The sequence below is a fragment of the Trachinotus anak genome, unplaced genomic scaffold, assembly GCF_046630095.1.
Source record: "Trachinotus anak isolate AG129_WGS33_773 ecotype Australia unplaced genomic scaffold, CSIRO_AGI_Tana_v1 ptg000019l, whole genome shotgun sequence".
Lineage (NCBI taxonomy): Eukaryota > Metazoa > Chordata > Actinopteri > Carangiformes > Carangidae > Trachinotus > Trachinotus anak.
The window spans coordinates 2,119,159-2,140,094 of NW_027273870.1; the positions used below are offsets into that span (position 1 = coordinate 2,119,159).

Below are 20,936 nucleotides of genomic sequence, written 5' to 3' on the forward strand. Positions count from 1 at the left end.
TTTACCCCTTCCTCCCAGAATGACGGACATGTCTATTTGATGATTTGGGAGGGAAATGGGAGGGGGGGGTCTACCTGTACGTGTGGTGCCGACGGCAGCGGACGGTTTGACGGCCATGTCATCCCATCTCAGACAGGCCCACAGCAGCCTCAGCATCAGACTCACACCGGCCAGAGACTTCACAGTCTGCAGGCGATATCTGCAACACAAACCAGAGGTTCAAGCATTGGTCACATATGGTTGCATATACAGCTTCGCACTGATAGTGTACAAATGCATTGACATAAACTCGTGGAAAAATGGAAATAACCGTTCTGTTTGCTAATTGGAAACATAGAAAGAACAGTTCTGTGTGGGTCCAAGCTGTCATCCCCCCCGCCTAGTGTCAAGCAGTTCATTAGAGCAGCACAACTGACTGCCAGTGAGTCGCTCAGCATTACAGAAAACACACTGCAGCACGATCATGGAACAGGAAGAGGCCAAGTAAAAACAGACTGAGGTTTCTGGTGATGCTGCTGTCCCCTCATGACCATTTCCATGAGAGAAACACAACAACTGGCTGCCATCTTTAATAAATCACTTTAAACGCTAATTTGGTCGAGGAAAAGATATTAACCATGACAACAAAAGCACATAAACCAACAGTATTAACTCACAGTTCAAAGTGGAAGCTTGTGCATATTTCATTTTGGTTCTTTTCAATTTAATTAACAATTTTGGTGCAACAGGCTGTTCTCAGTGTGGAAGCAGAAGACAGGGTGATACCGATCAATGAATAATTTCAAGTTTTATCTTAAAAGAAATATTCCTTCCGTACATCATTATGGTCGGGGCTGCCAGCAATGAACGTGTCACTTAGGAAATATCTTCAACATCCTCAAAAACATGTGCATCACAGGGCTGAGTGAGTTGTATGGGGTATGATAGATATTCCTTTCCCCCTGTGCTGCTACAGGCGGGAAAAAAAAAATCCCCAGGGTTGCAGAGTTGGGTCATTGCACAAAGTGAACATCCTGACACTTCTCCGACCGCTGGATGATTCATGTCTGCTTCGGAACTCTGAGGTCCGGTCAAAATAATCAGAGGTCCCTCTGTGACACACAGCTCAGAGCCACAACATCGCTCAGGGCCAAAGCCACGAACGTCAGACAGGGAGAGAGACGACATAAAGAACCACGGATCACCAGGACATGGTGCTCTGAGAAAACCAGGCGAAGGTTTGAAGGTGAATAATGAAGAGAAATAGTATCGACTATACGCCTGCAGTCCTTTTTTTATTTTGAAATATCACAAATATCCTTTTTAAACTGTTAAATCCACCACAGAGCTACCAAGAGAGGTAGCACTAACACTGTCGCATTGTTTGACTGGATATGGATATTCCAACAAAAACATGCGCCACACAGGTGCAGGTTTTGGTTCAAAAGAGACAAAATGCATTGACATTATAGAGACAATGCAGACAAACCTCTTCAATGCACTGTCTGTGGTTGGGTGCTCTCTACAAAATATAAATCAACTTTTTCTGTTGTTTTAAATCCATGATAAACACAAGGTTTTCCTCTGATTACGATTTTATTTCAAATATATTACCCTGAAGTGGCCATTAGTAAAATAATAGTACAAGTGAATTCCAGTCTTTGCTTAATTTTAATTAAAAGTAAATTTGCTGTGCTGCCAGTGCAGGCGTTTTAATTAAAGTTTTTTTTTTTTTTTTTTTTGGGAGTCAGTGCATACAAATCATGTCTGACTGTCAAATACTAAAACTTATATGTATATGTTCTCTTTAAAAATGAATCAAAAATTGGATTTGGACTATCTGTATTGGAATCTCCCTCCTATATTTGGATTAAAGTTCTGGCTCTCTCACAGCACAGATCCTTCATTTAAATCTTTGCCTCTTTAACTTAATCTGGTCATTTTTTTCCCTCCACACAAAGTGATCTGTATAAACTGTAACAAGCACTAATGAAATAACGTGTTGTGGTTTGAGTGGGTGAGAAGCTTAGGTGAGAAGCAGGCGTACCTCCAGGTGATGCTGAACGTGGGCCTAGGCGAAGGATAGGGCCAGATGTCCAGGGCTGGCTTTGCGTTGTAGCTGAACACGTGCACCTCACGGAATCCGCCTCGCCTCGCCAGCACCTTCAGGTCGTCGTGTGGCAGGACGAAAATACTCATGCGGCTGCTCTTGGTGATGAACTTGCGGTAAGAAGGAAGGGCTGTGTCCGAGCGCGTCTTCTTGGTGCGGGAGAATTTGAGGAGGCGGACGCGGCCCTTTGTCGACGACGAGTCCTCTTGGCTCACAGCAACAGAGGCCACAGAGATTTTACCACTGGCGTCAGTTGTTGACTTACTGATGGAGGCCGAGAGCATCGTCCTCTGTTCTTGCGTCACTGTTTCGCTCTGGCTGTCTTCCGACTGACCATCGTGCCCGGGGGAACAGATTTTGGTCACAGTTGTTTTGGTCATGGTCGTAAGAGTGGACACTGCACTGCTTTCTGTCGTCGACACCTTTTCTCCAGACGCGTTCAACGGCGTGTTGGCTATCCTCATCTCTGTGGAGACGACTGTGGTGGTGGTGGTGGAGGTTGTGGTTACCTGGGTGATGATGGTCTTGGGTGTTTCTGTCGTCCCGCTGTTACTATTCTCCTCTGCGAAGTCGTCGCTCAGACTGGACTCCTCCGCTGACGGTACAGGAGAGGGAGCCATTCTGATGACCTTGACCACAGGACTGGGTTTGGTGTCCACAGGCTGAAATGCTGATGTGCTGTTGTGCTGTCGAGTGTTCTGAGTGTTACCTCCAAGTGCGTCTATGTTGTTTTCCAGCCTCGTTATCTTCAGCGGAGGTTTGTAGTCCTGATCTGATACTGTCGTCTTACTCTCTACCTCAACCTTAGAAGCTAGGCTTGGTTCTTTCACCCCAACCTCTGTGCTGTCATTTACGGGGGGCAAATCTCCATTCACCAAAGGCTTTTGCTGAGTGCCGTCCTTCAGTGAAACAACTAGTCCTTGTTCTTCAGTTTTACCAGTGCTGTTCACCTTGGGCTGGGGACTGTTGGTGAATACACCGTTATTTGAGCTCAGTACAGAGTTACTCAACATGCTTTCACTCCCCAAGCCGTCATTACCATTTACCTGAGGGAGAGGAGAAACTGGCTCGGGAGTGCTAATGCTTTCGGCTCTATGTTGTCCAATTTCTTGCATATTTTCTTGGCTCTCCCCCGGCCCCGTGCCGTTTTCTTCAGTGCCTGAATGTGCTGAGCTTAATATTTCTGGGTTTTTCTGAACAGGTTTAGAGGGAGATGTGTTTTGACCGCTTTTTTGGTCAAGAACACTTGTAGATGTCCTTATGGAGTCCAGTTTCAAGTTGGGTTCCTCACACCCTGCATTTTCACTATGTGCAGCCTTGGTAACATTTGATGGTACACTGGCTGGTTGTTGCTCTAAAGAGCTGTGAGTTCCCTGTGCTGTCACTTCTTCTGCATCAGGCAGTTTGACACCGTCTTGCCCTGAAATATCTGAACTGGATTCTTTTGGCCCCATAGTCCTTTCCATTAAGTCTGCCTCCTGCTCCTGGGGCAGAGAGGTGGTTTGGTTTTGTGGTGAAGCTGAACCTCCACCTGTACCTGTACTGCAACTGTCTTTGGGTGTGGAGTCCATAACGGGAGAAGTTCGAGGAGGAGTGACAATATCCTCTGTAGATTTAGAGAGTTCAGCCTGACTCTCCCCTTCAGCTTCTCTTGGCGCTGGAATTTGTGTTGTGGAGGATTTCTCCTCCACTTTCACAGCGTCGCCCAGTGCGAGCTGTGTCTGAGCGAGAGAATGGGGCTTGAGTGGTGACCTTGGCCTGACTGGAGTGCTCAGAGCAGGGGCTGAGGTGGATGGAGCTGGTGTGGGAGTCTGGGGTTTGGAGGCAGAGACTTGCTGCCTCTGCTTCTCTTCAATAACGTGCTGCTTCACTCGGCGCTCCAGCAGGCTGTCCAGCTTGGAGGACTTGACCTTCCTCTTGTAGGCAATGCGGGTGAGGAAGCCCTTGCTGACATCCACTACATCGTAGTTAAAGGGTCGCTGAGGGCCCTCTGTAGGCTCCTCCTTCACGGAAGCTTTATCCTCCTGAACACTGGACCCTGGAGAGGAAATGAATTTAGATTTTAATTCGCATTGATTGAAAATAAGATACTTCTTCACACACTCCTTACAATTTCTCATCAAGCTGGAGACAAATGAAGTTAAAATGCTAAATTTACTTGGTAATTAAACGGGCAAATATGACACAGGGATCTGCTCATGCTGTATATGCAACGGAATACAATGCTATTAGACACAAAGTCGCACTCTGTCATACTTTGCTCTTCATCTGATCTTGATTCTGTTGGGTCCACCTCCATCTCTGCGGGTGATTCGTCTACTGACAATTCCTCCGTCTTTTCCTTTTCATCCACCTCTTCTTTCTTCCCCTCTTCCATACTCTCATTAGACTCAGAATCAGGTTTGGAGAGGTTAGATAGGCCTTGATCTTTTGCTTCACTGCTTAAAGCAGCAGCTCCCTGAGCTTCTGGTGCGCCTACACTGGGCCGTCGACTCAGGTCCAGTAGGGTACATTTCTTGCCAAGTTTAGCATCTTTGGAAAACAGAAGGAGAAAAAGAGTTTTTTTTTTTTACTCATTTTGAACTGGGACTCCTGCTAATTGCTATTAATCATACAATTCAATAGCCCAAGTCAACAATTATGTTGAAAATAATCATCTTGCTGTCTCCAAGATGACAAATGTATGAGTTAATGCTGAAGTTTGACACCACATTTTAAATAAATACACAAAATTTAAGGTGAATATTGAAGAATACAAACTATCTGTGAGGTCTTTGATTGCAGTAATAACATTCAACTCAATGACATCTGCAGATATATCAAAAGAGAAACTTGATTCACTGAAGGCCAACCAACCCACGATGACATTGTGGAGATGAACAAGAGACTAATTCCCTCTCAGAATCAAAGAGACTTTAAATTTGAGAAACCCAAAGTCCAAATAACTAAAAACCACATTTTAAGCCCTGAAGTTTCCCATTCCAGACCTTCCAGTTCTTTGCGGTAGTTGGCATTGGTGTTGCCGGGAAGCCTGGGGACAAACCGCTGCACATAAGTCTTACTGATCCAACTCCAGCCCCCATAGCCCGTAACACGATACTCCTCTCCTTTCTGCTTCCACACCTTTACATAAGACAAGAAAGGAGAAGTGGAGTGAGAAATAGAGAGATAAAGAAACAAGAGGTGAAAGGTTCAAACTGAGAAAAGTGAATTAGGAGAGACCAAAAAAAAAAAAAAAAAGGTGGGAAAGGAGAGAGTGCAGGTATAAAGAGATTCTTTAGTTTAGAGGCTGTTCACACACTGATCGCTAATTGCTGAGGGAAATGACTCACAGCAGAGCTCAACTTGCTGTATCAAAGAGCCCTTGATGGTCACTCATGCACGTAAGCCCAACGTGCACACCAGTGTTTCCCACTGCAATGACTCAGTTTTCCAGGCATTAATTTCTCAACCTAGAAGCAGACTAGCCTGACACATTATTACCGTCATCCCATTATCAGTGTGTGTTTCACGCTGTGTTGGGGCAGACAGCAGATCTGAAATAATTAGGATGGCTGTATTTTATATTCAAAATCCCATCCTGGACATTCAAGTGTCTCTATGCGTTTCCATGTACATGGCAGAGTGGATTGTCTTGGGTTGTAGCCAGGCTGTGGTGTTGACATGAAAGAGTGTCAGGTTTGCTGTCAGCAGTCAAATGAAAGGACAGAGCAGAACATGGAGCGTACGCCTTTGAGCAACCTACATCGCTCGTGACCAAAAGGTGATCCTGGTCCAGTTCCACTTAAAAGTCAAAGCTGTTGAGCACTGGACCTACCTGGTGTTTAATTGGGAAGGTGTACTTGACCCAAGTGGCCTGCTGCATCGTCTCCTCATCCTCCAGCTTCTTCTCCCTCTTTTTCACTTTCTCCTTCTCCTCACGCTCCATGGACGTCATGCGATTTAACCTGAAAACATTTTAAATTGTCATGCGGTGCAGCCTGCAGCTCTTAAATGAAAATTAACTTTTAACTTTTAACACCACAAGATTTGTGTTTACTTCAAATTGTGTTTTAGTAAAAGAGCCCTTTGTTTGGGGGCCATCTGTGAAATGTTGTGTTCATAGTGAGCTTCACAGACGACACTGTGATTTGTTGACTTACAAAAAACCTATTGTATGATTACAGTGCAATAAGCATTCATATCTTTTCAAGCTTTAAGTCCACCTATTCAGCACTGTGGAGCTGACAAACACACATGGAAATACACTTTCTTTATGACAACTTTACATCATTATTAATTATTTTTCAAGAGCGTGATTGGAAATCTTACTGATGGAGTATACAGCCCTGACTAAAGATGAGAAGATGGTAGTTGCTCTTGGAACAGTACTATGAAACACACACACAGTTGTCCTAAAAGTTACTGAATTGCAACTTGTGGGCGGCTCACACTCTCTCTTGCTTTGATGCTCTCAGTTCAGTCACACACACACACACTCTGGGCCTGACCTCGTGAAATCTTGGACAATCACTTCTTTAGAGGGGCGTTGTGGTGTGGAAGCAGTAGTAGAGGCAGAGGTGGGTGGTACTGGTAGCGGACTCACAGTCTAAATATTATGCCTCACAGCTAGGGTGGGCCTTTTGATCTGATCTGGTTATGATCGCCTCTGCCTGCTACACCGACCACACGTCCCCTATGTACATGCACTGAATGCTTGTTTGAGTTTGTTTTTTTTTTTTAAGTATTTGAATGTGTTGCATTTAAACTGAACTTCTGGATGGATCATATAACTATTATTTTGTTTATGTGTATTTGAGAAATTCTACCATATACATATATACACCATGTGTGTACCTGGTATGGCCCAGTGAGTCCTTCCAGACAGGCAGCATAGCCACAGGTTTAATGGCACACTCCAGGATGGCCAGAGCGAGCGCAAACTCTCTGGCCTTACTGCACATCTGAACTGCTTTGATCCAATTGGTCCTAGAAAACAAAGAAATAGACATTAAACATTTTTCTATTTGCTCTGGGAGCTTTCACATTTAAGCTATGTTTGTTTTTTAGTGGCCAAAGTTCTGATATTACTTTTATTTCTACCCATAAACTGAAAGGTGAAACTAAAGCACTGAAACAAATACAAACAGAGCATTTCGTGTGGTTTGAAATCACTGAGATAACATGCACACATACATCCTCCACTCCACACTGCTCTTTACCTGTGTGAGGCCCAGTTAGGGTGCATGAATGGTGCTGGAACATTGTTCTCCAGCTGGATGATGGTTAATCTCAGTGTGGAGATGGTGAGAACCTTAGAACCATGAATAGACCCATTCCACTTAAATTCTCCCGCAGGTGTCATGCAGAACTTGTGTGAGAGATGCCGCCTCTTGTCATGGTCCTGATGAAAGACAGATTAAGGGGATTTTAGTCAAGAATTGATCTTACATTTCACTGTTAATTGTCCCGTTCAATATCTGTCAAACAACCGGCCTGGCTTAAAAACGTGAATCCCATCACAGGGCTACCACAGACACACATTCACACCTGTGGACCTTTGTAATAGCAGAGGAAATCCTTGCAATCATGAAGAGAAGAATTACAAACCCTGAAAAGGTCTAGCAACCTCCTGCTTATGAACATTCAAATGGCACGGCAGGAAGTTGTTGTGCTACTTGCCTCTCTGTGCTGGTGCTTGTTGAGGGCCAGGGCATTGGCGCTGTACTGGTTATGATAGACGCGGTACTTGCCCTCCTGGCCAAGCTTGAAGAATTGGCTGAGGGTCCCCTTCATCACCACCTCCTTGCTGCTGCGCGTGCTGACGCGGGTGACGTCACCTTGTGCATTTACTACTAGTACCTACGGAGGTAATAAAATAAATAAATCCAATCAGAAATCAACCTTGCAGCCTTGAAATGACTTATAGTTTCTTTGTTCTTGCTTGAATGCTGCTTAAATTATCTTTCTCTGATGCTAACGAGTCAGAAGCCAGTCAGTTAAATCTATAGTGCTTCCTTGAGGTTGTGCAAACATTTTTCACATATTGTCTGAAAGAGAAAAATCCTTTTCATCCAAGGTTTTCACCTCTTTGCCTTCCTTAAAGCCCTTGTTGGCTTCGTGAACAGCAGCAGCCACCTGTTGGTTCTTCAGCTGGCTCAGCTTGCTCTCTGGGTTCCTCAGCCGGGTCACCATGCGAGTTGCCGAAGACTTCTTACTGCCGAGGCCCGTCGTCTCACCGTTGGCTGAATCTTTACTCTCCCCTGAAAGTGCAGAGCTCGTTTCAGTCAGAGTCAGAGGAAGCTACGTCGTACGCAGCAGTGAACTCTACTTGAACTAAGATGATGTGATGTGCATCGATTATTGAAAACGAAAACCCCTTTGGATGTTGGAATATTTAGATGACTAGTATGATGTAGGGGACCGTTATCCAAAGCTTGTTCTGGCATCATTTAAGGGTTGTGTAGTTAATTTTCAACAGTAATATAAATCATTGCAGAAGATAGCTATTATATTACAACAAAACAGGATGATGCTTTTTTTGTCAGACCTGTGTCATCGAGGCTCGCTAGCGATGACTGGGAGGACTTGTCGGCCAGGTCTGGGGGTTCAGGGCCCCTGGGAGGGACCCCAGCTCCCATGCTGCTGTTACTGTTCTCTTCGTTGGTCTGGGAGGGTTGGCTCAGGCTGGGGATTCCATCTCCACTGACTGAATCTGATGATGGGTTTTCTGCTACACAGACAGAAAATCACACACAGTGTTGATCGTTACATAAACACGTCTTGAAGGTCTGGACTGTGCAGTTCTTGTTTTTATCGTAATCTTAGTGTTTGATTAACTGTTTTTTCCAGCGAGATGCAGGTGTCAGCCCACACTGAAATTATAGAGCCAGAAAAACCAAGACAAGCTGCAGCGTCGAAGCTGTGAACACTGACCAAAAAACAGGAAATTCTGCACAAGTAACAGCTCAGTCTCAGTGAAGACAAAGTTTCTAGTGATGCTTCTGAAATGTAGTTTATAGTTATGGCTGTGGCTCCCTCTACTGATAAGTCCTGCGTAATGCATGCACCAAATACACCAGGCAAGACAAGGTTTGTGCACACATGACCACACTGACCAAAAAAACCAAAAAACAAACGCTGCTGTTTGATTCTTAAGGATGAATATGTGGAGGTCATCAATCGGTGATTACAAGCAAACAGCCAAACAAAAGCTTTTCGTAAGCATTACTGCTCCAGGCAGCGCCATCGCTGTCCCCAGCTGACTGAGGCTCACTGCGGCCAATCATGCTGATTGCAGTGACAATGCCAACTGATTGCAAATCAATTGATGCAATCACCTTCTCAGCTCTTTGGAGGAAAAGAAAAGAAATTACAGAATGGCTGAAAAGAGAAGCAAATCTGACGCCAGAATTCAAGAAACAAAAACTGGACGACTGCACACAAAAGCCAGCAGATGGAATGAGAGCCACATGCAAAAAGAGGCACGCTGGGAAATGGTCAGGAGGAACACCAAAGCACTCTGGGATATATGGCGGAGCACGCAAGTCACAAAGGGATGTTAGGGGCAGGAGGCTCATCACACAATCCTGTAACGTTGTGGCAGTAAAGCAGATCCCCAAAAGGAGCTCTATGAGGGCAACTTCACCCTGAAACGTCCTTTGGTACCTTTGGTGTTGTTAGAGACCTCCATATGGGAACACCCCTCTGTGGTGGGGGCCAGGGGCTTTGGAGCCTCAGTGGCCAGGCTAGAGCTGACGGTGGTGGTTTGTGTTGGAGCAGAGGTTGCTGGAAGTATAGGTCCACATGAGAAGTTACTGCCACTACTGCCTTCTTGGCCAGTGGGTGGAGCTTCAGCAACTACAGATGAACATGTTGTAAATATTGTAGATTTTAGTCGATAATGCACAGGCAACGGAGAGGAGCAGTGAAGGTTGAGGCTGACAAATATGTACAAATCATAAAATCATACAACATCCATCACCAATAAATAAAAAAAAAAACTTTTATTTGCTTTTATTGTAGCAGGAGCTACATATATTACCTTTAAAAATGTATCTAAACATATTGGGTTATTTAAATAAGCTTTTTCAGATTAACACAATCATGCATTTATGGGAATATAGCCATTTTTATTCATTAGCTCTCAAAGCTAATGAGATGCCCCTTACCAACACTGTATAATTTACTCTCAACTCACTTACACCAAGCTGTTAAAGCTTCATTCTGCTGCCAGTGCAATAAATGTCTCGTTATTGCGTAGTTAGGGCCTCTCTGTTGCACAGGATAATATACATCTAGACACCAATATAAATTAACTTATCGCTTGCATCTTGACCACAGAACACATTATTTCTAATTGGTCCAGCAGCCAAATAAACTGTGGAATTGAATCTTGAGTCAATAACTTATTACACTATGGTGATGATTTTCTTCTGTTTTTCTCCATGGCTCAAACACAGAATAGACTGGAGGAATTGAGAGATTAGACGCTCTCCATATTTGGTCATGTTTATGTTACTGGTCACGAGTATTTTGTGGAATATAAACATCATAATTACCTCCAGTTTTGACACCGTCCTTTTTCTCCTCCGTAGCCTCTTCATTTGTCTCCCCCTCCTCCTTTATCACATCTTTGACCTTGCCCTGCTGTTGTCCCTCGTCTTTCAGCTTGACCTCTCCGTCTTCCCGCTCCACATCCACCTCCTGCTTCTCCTTCTCCTGCCGCGCTTTCTGGGCCTCCTCGGCAGCCCGCCTTTTCACCTCCTCCAGCTCCTCCTCCTTCTTAGCCCGCAACCGCTCCAGGATCTCCTCTGGATGAAGGAGGAAGAGGTAAACAAAAGAAATGCCATAGTTGTGAGACAAAAGAAATGAAGGGCTGAGTCTAAAAATATCCCAAGAGAGAGAGTGACTGACTGGAAGATTTCATGATAATCATATAGGGGGAAAAAAACCAAAACAACACAATATAACAATTCGACAGCAGAGTAACTCCAAAAAGACACAATACTGCGTGATATTCAGGACATGCTTCACAAAATTAAGTACAAAAAAATCTCAAAAAATTAAAAAAAATAATGTGATGATCTATGTCTGGAAACAAAACAAACAGATTTCAAGAAGAAAAAAATCGAGGCATCAGAGATGACTGATGATGCAGACGACTTGACCAAACTGAGGGTTGAAATAATTTCAATGGTAATAGAAAAGAGATCATGGGGTGATTTTGGGGCCAGATTATACCACGTTTGAAATGTTTATACACTAATTATTTGCATGTAAAAATACTTCTAAAGTATACATGCTCACTGGTGTTGACTTCTAACCTGCTGTAAAACACCATCACAAAGTGATGTTCCTGTGTGCAGTCAGAGGGCACAATGACAGCATGCTGTTGGGTCATTCATACACTGTTGGAGGCTGTGAAGTCCTTTATGACAATATGACCCCTAAGAAGCACCATAACAGATTAACATAAACCAAATGATGCAAAACCTTGATCTGCAATGACAGGCAATTGGTATAATAACAAAGCGGAAATTAGGGTGTGAGCAGAACAACGTAAACAAAACAGAAAGACGAATTAAACGCAGCGAAGTAGACTGTTCTTCCAAAACACTAGACTAGAATCCTGAAAGGAAAAAAAAAACTCAGGGAAAGTGGAAACACTGAAAATGCAAATGACTTGAATCTGTCTTTTATTACTGAGGCAGACGAAAACTTTGAAGGAAAATTCTTTGGTCAAGTTCTTTTTGTTCAGTACATCAAGTCTGTATTTGTGTGAGTGTATGTATATGTTGTACTGGACATTATAATCAGAGGCAGCACTGACACATGCCCAGGCACCGTCTCCTAACCAGGTATGAAACAGATGATAACATATGTCATCAGTTTAACATTAGTCTTGTCACCAAGTTTGAAGAAACACACAAGAAATTCATTTATAAGCCTCACAATAATACTTTTTTATTTGAACTATATTCTGTGTGTTTTGGGGTTGTAATGCAGTCTTATGGATGAGTTGTGAAAACAGCTGTCACATATACAAACCAGAACTTTCTCACTTACAGAATAATTAACCACTTGTGTATATTAAGTAGTAAGTGTGCACATTCGTACGCTGGCTAACACTGTGCATGAAAGAGGCTTCAGTGGCAGCACACAGATGAAGCTGCTGCTGCCAGTTTGAAAAAAGTTTGACAAAAGCCATATTTATTCTTTCAAGTTATCCACTTCCTGGGTTTAAAAAACAAAGGTTAAAGACTGTTGTCAGTGAGAAGCTTTAACCTTTCCGTGCACAGCAGATGACTGTTAGAAGTGCTAGTTTACACTCAAGCTGTTGCATCAAAAGTTAACACCACGTTACGCAGCACCATATAAAGTGCAGTGCTTTTTCTCAAAGCTCGATTGTTATGAATTTGAACTGTGCAGCAGACTGAATGGTATAAACAGGCAAAAGCATACACATGGATTTGGTGGATACCCTGCAGACAGAAAGGAAGGGACGAGGGACTGAAGGGAAGCTCGAGAGCTGGGTGCTAGCCAGACTGGGACTAGAGTAAGGTTACATAATAGCTGGGTTGATTCCTATTGCCCAGCCATCTATGACTGGGTGGCATTCATGAGCATTGGGAAGAAAGCAGGGAGAGGAGTGAAGGGGGGGAAGAGAGACAGTTAGAGTAAGAGAAGAAAAAAATACTTTGTGCTTGAAGAGATCCTTCTTCCTCTCTGATCCATGACTAAACTCAGTGACAGAAAGCATCGCAGATTCTCTGGAAATGAGTTCACTTTATTAAAATGACAAAGAATTAAGAGCTCCTTACCACTGGCGGCAGTAAGAAAACACTTGTTGCTGCCACGGGCCTTGTTGGTTAGGTCCTCAGTGATGTCCATATGCGTGTGCACCTCGTCCCTTATCTCCTCAAGGGCTGCATACAGGTCGGCCTCCCAGTACTCCTTATCCAAGCAATCTATCAGCTCAGCCAGCTGGACCTGGGAAGGACCGAGTTTAGGGAGAGTTCAATGAGTGCAAAAGATTAGCTCAGTGTTATGACTGCAGGACTGCCAAAAAACAAGGACTGCGTGGACGCATTTTGTTAATTAAAAGAAATAAAAGGATGGTGACACATGTAAAACACTGTAACTAAAGATGAGCGACGATCAAATGTATGAAATGTAAAGACGAGTTGGAGAAAAAAGATGAGTCCAATTCACCTTGGTGCTGTAGTACCAGATGGCTTTGTCCTCCTGCTCACCATCCTCTTCACTGTAGGGGAGAGAGGACACAAAAATTAGAAGACACGGGGAAGGGGAGGACATATGCTTGCTTTCTATATGCCGTTATGCAGCTGTATGTGCTTTGACAATAACTGGTCGTCCTTTGTCTTGTCAGTTAGATGCATAATCTTTTACATCAAATTTATCAGGGACTGCAGATGAACATTAGCTATTTGTCTAAACATTTACATCACATTGATGTCAATTCATGTGTATTAAATTTTGCCGAGAAGATCCACCCATTATAAACATTCATCTTACAGTTAGTCTGCTTGATTGATCATCATCAACAAAGTTGACCTTGCTAATAATGTTAAGGCCTATTTCCATCTCTCTGTGGTGATTCAATGCCGTCTATTTCTCATCACAGACAATATACTTAACATCAACTGCGCGACTCAAAAACAGGAGCAAGTGTGAACAGCTGTGCAAAACATCCGAGGTGCCAGTGGGAAATTCAGGACAATAAATCCCTTGATGAATCTTGCACACTGTGAAATTAGTTGATCAGACTGTGGTTTCTTCAGTTGTTCTGCAGGTGTGCAAGAAAGACTTGGGAGGCATGTTTTACACACTTTTGAAAAAAAACACACAATTAATGTATATCGCAGATGTATAGTGTATGTAAAATACTTGTTAAAGAGCTATAATTTACATGTACAAGTATTATAGTCACAGGGCTGCAGGTCTCTTGGCAACAATTCGCAATAATTGATCTTAGAAGTTAGCATTTCCATTTAAAACCATTTCCCCAAAAGAACAACAACAGTTCAGAGCCAGTACACACGATTAGCTGTTAGGGGCATCTTAGAAACGTTGGCTTTCCATGGAGTTGAAGACAATAAGCAATTTATTTTGAAGCTACATAGTATTTATACACTTTGAATAATAACGCTGAGAGGGGCTGGGTGGTATAAATACAATCAAACCACATAATTAAACATATACATACAAATGTGAATGTATCTTAACTACTAAGTTGGCTTGAAATCATTAATGCTCATTAGGACGCTTGAGCTGCTGCAGAGTGGCGTATTTGACAGCTTTTTTGCTCAGCATGGTCCTTGTCCAGGGACTGTGACACCTGTGGCCACATAACACTAGTGTCTATTCAGCATCATTCTAGGACTTACACACACAAACAAGCACACACACACACACACCTCAACTTTGTGCACATACATGCAGACCCACAAACTTGTTTCCTGTGCTCATTATTTGTTTGTACAAACACGCACAGTCTTTGAAGGGAGACTGAAGATCAGCACCTGCTGGGGCCCAATGTGTTGAGCAGTACGAGGCAGAAAAAGAAGAGAGAGGGTGAGACGCAGTGATGACAAACTTAGGGCCTCCTGTCCCTTTAAAACTTATACCGTTCAGGTGATCTATGTTTCTTTATGGTTTATGATGCTGGGCCTCTGCTGCTGCTGACCCAGCACACACAGCATCTGTAACTGCTCAATACCAAGATAATTTACTAACGTAACGGTCCAATACTGCTGATGGTCAGGATATGTTCAATCCTATGGAGGGATGCAGTTATTTTTGGTTTATGAAACAGCGGGTCTTACAAACACAAATGCAAGAACTTAAGCTTGTAGTTTGCTTAACTAATGACCCCTATAAGCTCATTGCTTTTTGCACTGAGAATCGTCAGCATTAACAAAACACACAATCCTGTATCTTGTTTTCAGATTGTCTGCAGCTACATTATAGTTTAAAACACAGCATATGCAGCTTGTTTACTGGCTTAGTCCTGCAACAGTGCATGATCTTTTCTACTTATCTGTTCCGATTAAACAAATTGGCGGTACGTACGACTGACCCACAAATAATGTGGTAGATGAGCTGCACACACGGCAGCTACGGCAAATATTGTATCAAATCAAATCACAGTACAGGAATGAACAGAAAGGAAATTACACGAGGCCTAGTGGCCATATTTCTCCTCCTGATGGTGTTTATAAGTGGTTTGTGACATTCATGAGTTTTGCCATGACTGATGAAGCCGCTCTAAAAGGACACTACTTTTCCACTGATTGCACTCACAGCCAAAATACTTATTTTGCTCTTTGACAACATAAATTCATGGAAATTGGGACAGCTGTGTGCGTTGGCTGTATGTTGGTGGTGCCTTAAAACTATGCTACTTTTTTGGCAGGAACGCTCTTTAAAAAAAAAAAGTAAAGCTAAAAAAAACTTTGTTTCACATAATCTGTCTGGATATTTTAGTAACTATTGTTAATAACTTTGGTTTAATATCAGCATAATATCAGTGTGCAAGGCTGTAACACTCACACTGATACCTCCAATGTTGAATCCTGTGCAGTAATCTTGGAGCGTAAATGAAAACGTTGTAAACTTACACAACAATGCGGCGGTTCAGGAACCAGTATTTGCGGTGGTGTCGGTCATAGCCGACTGGCAGCTGACGAATAAACGGCTTGCTTTTCTGAGCTTCTGGGATGCAGTCCGCAACACCGGGTACCTTGTGTGCAACACACACTTCGCACTGCCACTCATCCTCTGGCACTTCCTGCAATGGTGGCTTCACACACTCCAGATGGTAAACGGCTGAACATGTCTCACAGCACAGCAGGTCACCAAGGCGATGGCATACCCTGCAGTGGTCATCATAGGCAACCACCCCTTCTGACATTAGCTCCTCCCGGGCAATATTGGTCGCCAGGAACTGGTCCACCAAAAACTGAAGAACTTTAATTTTGCTGTCCAAAGGTTCGTACGGATAATCCTCAGTTTCCTGGAAAGGCAGAATATGCCGGTACTCCGGGTCACTCTCACAGTACGCCCGCACCACCTCTGGCCAGGTCATACCATCCACAAAATACAGAGTGGAGTTTACAGAGTCCTTCACGTCAGCGGGCCCAAATGTGGTGTTGGAAGTGTCCTCCTCTCTGAGAATAGCTTTGAGCAGGGAGATGTGGGTCTCTGCCAGCAGCGTGCACTGCTCCTGGCTGGCCAATGCTGCACAGAAATCCTCAAATCGGAAAGGAGAGAGCCGTAGCACTGAGCCAAAGTTGCGGAGGACCTCGTAGACGGCAGACACGTTCAGGAGCTGTGAGGTAGGAACCAGGAGGTCCTCAGAGGACTTGGGAAGCTCCAAGGCAGGAATGTCCTTTGTCTCAAGGATGGGAGACTGCGGCTGCATCGCCCGACTCCTTCTCCGGCCTGTGAGAAGTGAAAGAAAAAGAGCCAGGAGCCAGGAGATGTTAGAGAGAAGGGGAAGCACATAGGGGAAAATGAAAAGGAGATGTGTAAGTAAGCCACTTCAAGCACTGTGTGCTGCCTCTCCACTCTATACAGCAAATGGGAAGTTAATGGACAGTAAGCACTTGAAATACAGATATGTGGAGAGAAAACCAATGTGTCTGCAGAATAAAATGACCAGTGTTGCTTTGAATCACCATTAAATGTTCAAACATGGCAACTATCTGCCTTTTCATATGGTGCACACACAGTATTACCAAACTGGAATGAGTTAAACAACCTAATGCCTGAACCTATACGCATCCTTGATGTCTCACTAAACTGTGCTCTGATGTTGCAACAGTACAGTGCTTTCAGCAATGCAGGCACTGGGAGGGTATCCCCGGGGAGACTCAGAACAATCTGGGTAGATTCCCTCTTCCAGCTTGCCTGGTGGTACTTGGGGAGTCCTCAAAATGTACCCCCAAGCGCCACCAATGTATTTGAGAAGCTCAACGCTTCAAATCCTGTAAATCCTGTTCAGATTAAAAAAAAGAATGATACACCAACAATGGTGTTAAATTAAATCTGAAATGATGTTCTTCCTAAATACAACATAGGACTAGTGGGATGTCTAATTTGGGAGAATCACAAGCTAGTGCTAATGAGAATGTTGCTATTTGTAATACACTGTGTGGAAGTGAGATTATAAAAAGGAGACTAGAACAAGACCATAAGAGAAATACTCCAGACTGATTTATGAACCTGCTTCTGTTTCTTCAATAGAAATATATGCAGATGCTGCGGCACATGTGCTGTACCTGTGTATTCCCTCTGGAATGTGTGTGCCTGTGTATGTTCTCCTTAAATTATTCATTTCTGAACACAGAGATGTTGAATAAGCTAAGCCTACATTTGTGGCTGATCTGAGTGGGTCAATCCAGGTCAGCTGACCTGGCCTCATGACCCTGCCCCTGACCAGGGTTTGGTGTTTGTCTGTCGCTGATCAACCTTGGTGGAGTGAAGAAATATTTCTATAATCATCACAATATTAGCATACGATTGCTATTTACTCATTATAAAATTATAATTATACATTAGATATTGCAGTGTGCCAGCGTTCTCACGAGCTCTTCTCAATCTCACAGATGCTGTGACATCGCTGTAGAGTGTGGGTTGCTGCATTAACTTTTCATAAGTGGACCAAACAAATCCTATAAAATTACCCCACTACACCCACACTGTCTGCCATGTTACTTTTTCCCTGTAAACACTGCGTTTATGGCTGACAAACTGTCGTTCACTGGTTAGTAAATTCATTTGTGTTGGGGCTAGTATGATTCAGTGGTTTTAGCAGTGATGTATAAACAGAGAAATAGTGATGCAACTACAGCAGCAGAGGCGGTTGTATCATGAACGGTGAAGGCCGGGGATTAATCTGTGACAGCAGTACGGTATGCACAGGTGAAACACGAGTCGAAGGTGGGTTCATGTCGAAAACAGCATATAAATGTGCGCCTGTGTGTCCACGACAGTGAAACCACTGCAATGTCTTTCTGTCACTGTTGGTCTTATTAAAGACCCCTCACAGGACGACCTAAACATTTAAATTGAGAGGTATGTGTGTAATCCCTGAACCACTTAAACTGCAACTAAGCCTTAATCAGAGTGCTGTTAAGTGTTATGAGGGAAATACAATCTTAATTTAATTTTTTTAAAGGAGAGAAAACTTTTGTTTCAAAGAAAATTCACATTAGTGAATGCAGGAAACACTCAAGTGTGGGTCACCTGCAGAGCAACTCTTTTCTAATCCTGTCTAGTGTGACTTCCAGCCGCCTGCACACTCATTCCAGCGCATCGCTTTACATAACAGGATGTGCCAATTGATTTTTGCAGACACAACTTTATTAACTTTATGGCTGTTCACAACTGGGAGCGTGACGAATTTCACCTGCTCACCTGGTAAACATGGGAGTGGTTGCTATGGTAACGGTGCACCGCGCAATATCGTAATGAGATGTTTGCAACAAGTGAAAAAAATAAAAAATAAATAAATAAATAAATAAATAAATAAAAAAAGAGCGCCCCTCTTCAAAACAAAAGGCCTGCCAAACTCATTTAGCTCCATTATGTAACTGAGATATGTCTTCTGGAAATGTATAATGTATAATGTGGGTCTACTGATGTGTGCAAAATAGAAAAAAAAATCTATTTTTTTATTTATTTCACAGGAAACCCTTTAATTAAGTACTACAGCTTCAGAAATACTATGACCTGTCAAACTGAAGCCAGTGGTTAACAACGTTGACAAACCCACGTTTTGCTGCAGAAAGTGGACTTACTCTGCTTTTACACCAGCACGAACACTAAATGAATGAAATGAATGGAAAGCAGCAAACGCAGTGCATATATCCTGTTTCACAATGTGGGCAAATGCGGGGCGCGCGTTGGAAAAAAAATCCCGGTTAAAAAACAGGAATTATTCATTAAAATTGACAACAACAAAAAATGTGCTGATCCGACAAGAATTGCAGACGTGAGAGCCGGTGGAAGCGTGGGGCAGAGCTGCGAGCCAGCGGCCACGGCGCACGGTAAACAAAGGCCTGTTTCTGAGTGCAAGCTCCATTTTGAACAATGCGGGTTGGTTTCTGCACTGGGCTAAAAATAAAATGCACACTGAGTAATGCAAACGTGCTTTGCTGCTAAAGTGTGTGCACTTTGCAAACGGACGTACCTGGGGTGCTGCCCAGCGTGCTGTGGCTCCTGAAACTACTCTCGGTGCAGTAGCTGGCATCATCATCATACGGTAGTTCCTCCAGGTAGTCGGAGTCGTTCCCCAAGGCCTCCTCTTCTTCAAGATCCGACGAAGGGTTGTCGTTCAGGAGTTCATCTTCGTCTGACCTGTAGCTCACGTTATCATCCTCGTCGCTGTTGTCGTCGTAGACCACCTTGGTTTGAGGCCGCCTCACTCCGCCTCTGCTGCCGCGGCCGCCTCTCGACCCCCTGCCTCTCCCTCTGCCTCCTCTGCCCCGCGGTGCCGCGGCCGCCGCCGTGATGGAGCCTCCAACTTTCCTGCGGCCCCGGGACGAATGAAAGTTCTCTCGGCCGGAGATTTCTGTATCCACCTCCGCCGAGCTGGTGCCGCAAACGCCGCCGCTTCCTCCCCGTCCCCGACCCCGTCCTCTGCCTCTTCCCCGTCCACGCATCCCCCTGTTCCTGCCGCCCCGAGAGCCGCGGACTGGCCCGGGTGAACCTTCCCGCATCACGGCTGCTTGTTTGGGCGGCCTTCCTCTTCTCCCTCTCATTGTGGGAGAGAGTCTCTTCTGTTCCGTTTCAATCTCGGTGTTTGAATAAGGCACACACACCGGAGAAAAAGGGGTAGAAAAAAAACAATGGCTCTGGCGACGGTTCCCGATAGGTCACCACCAAGCCCCAGTGTCGATTTCGGGGCGGAAAGCTTACACTGAATGGCCGGTGTCCCGCTCTGGGTCGCCTGCAGACGCCATTTTTCTTCTCGGCTCTCCCTCCGTTGAAAACACAGCAGGCCCCATAGCTGCGTCAAGTTACACGCGCTTAGATCGGTTGCACCGGAAGTACAGCACTTGTCCTTCAAAGTAAACGCAAGGCAAACATAAAAAAAAAGAACAATAATTAACACCATAGTGTACAGAACATAAGCTAAATTACACATCTAATTATATTCATTATTTTCTCTCTCTATGACAGTTTAAATAACAAAAAAAAAAAGAATTATAAACGTTTTTGTTTGAACGAATTCAGGGTAACAGAACCGGACGTGCTGTTTTATTCTCTAACTTGACGCTAGCAGGCCAGAGTAGATGCGAGGTCACGTGATTTACTATTCCACAATAGACGCAATTGCCGTGCTAGTTCGTAAAATTAGTTATCCATGCAAACGCCGTCCGCCAATAGTATTTTATTAGTAAAAGTCGGTGCTGTTGGGTGCGTTTAATCTGAGGTGGCTCGAGTGTATTCGGGGAAGTATCATCGTTCATGTCGGGCCCGTCGCCATCGTCGTCACAGCAAAGCGAGGCGAGAAGATAAGCGCACGTCCGACGGTGTGCACTATTACATGAGCCCGAACAAGTCGTCCTCAAAGTTCACCGCACACATATTCTGAGGCTCCGAATGGAAACTGCTGCTGTTCATTTCTGAGCCGAATGTATTTTACACTTAGCTAATTTTCTTCTCGACAATTACGAAGGAAACTTGGTTCAATTTTCAAACAGAACAGCCAGTTCAGTTACTGAAATAAAACCATCTGTTGTAACAACGTAGTCCACAAAAACATTTATCCAGTAACGCCCTACGCTCGTCCCTGGTTTGTTTATTTTTCTGGGTTTGACTTGGTGCTTTAGATAGA

General features: G+C 43.9%; 1 protein-coding gene across 8 annotated transcripts in view; it reads right to left on the minus strand.

Moving 5' to 3' along the window:
- Positions 1-20,073, minus strand: part of LOC139637167 (nucleosome-remodeling factor subunit BPTF-like) — a 40,818-nt gene extending 20,745 nt beyond the window's left edge. For 4 of the 8 annotated variants that reach the window (XM_071505763.1, XM_071505761.1, XM_071505765.1 and 1 more), the window contains exons 1-16: positions 19,287-20,073; positions 15,712-16,534; positions 13,283-13,334; positions 12,892-13,060; positions 10,630-10,881; positions 9,737-9,928; positions 8,619-8,801; positions 8,156-8,331; positions 7,751-7,930; positions 7,291-7,472; positions 6,926-7,057; positions 5,907-6,036; positions 5,077-5,212; positions 4,346-4,621; positions 2,027-4,127; positions 75-199 (exon numbers count right to left, since the gene is read on the minus strand). In XM_071505763.1, coding sequence (XP_071361864.1) covers positions 75-199; positions 2,027-4,127; positions 4,346-4,621; positions 5,077-5,212; positions 5,907-6,036; positions 6,926-7,057; positions 7,291-7,472; positions 7,751-7,930; positions 8,156-8,331; positions 8,619-8,801; positions 9,737-9,928; positions 10,630-10,881; positions 12,892-13,060; positions 13,283-13,334; positions 15,712-16,534; positions 19,287-19,857 — 5,680 coding nt within the window. In that variant the 5' untranslated portion in view covers positions 19,858-20,073. The remainder of the gene's footprint in view (positions 1-74; positions 200-2,026; positions 4,128-4,345; positions 4,622-5,076; positions 5,213-5,906; positions 6,037-6,925; positions 7,058-7,290; positions 7,473-7,750; positions 7,931-8,155; positions 8,332-8,618; positions 8,802-9,736; positions 9,929-10,629; positions 10,882-12,891; positions 13,061-13,282; positions 13,335-15,711; positions 16,535-19,286) is intronic. The other 4 variants (XM_071505766.1, XM_071505762.1, XM_071505768.1 and 1 more) reach the window with 4 other exon arrangements.
- Between the last annotated feature and the right edge of the window lie 863 nt (positions 20,074-20,936).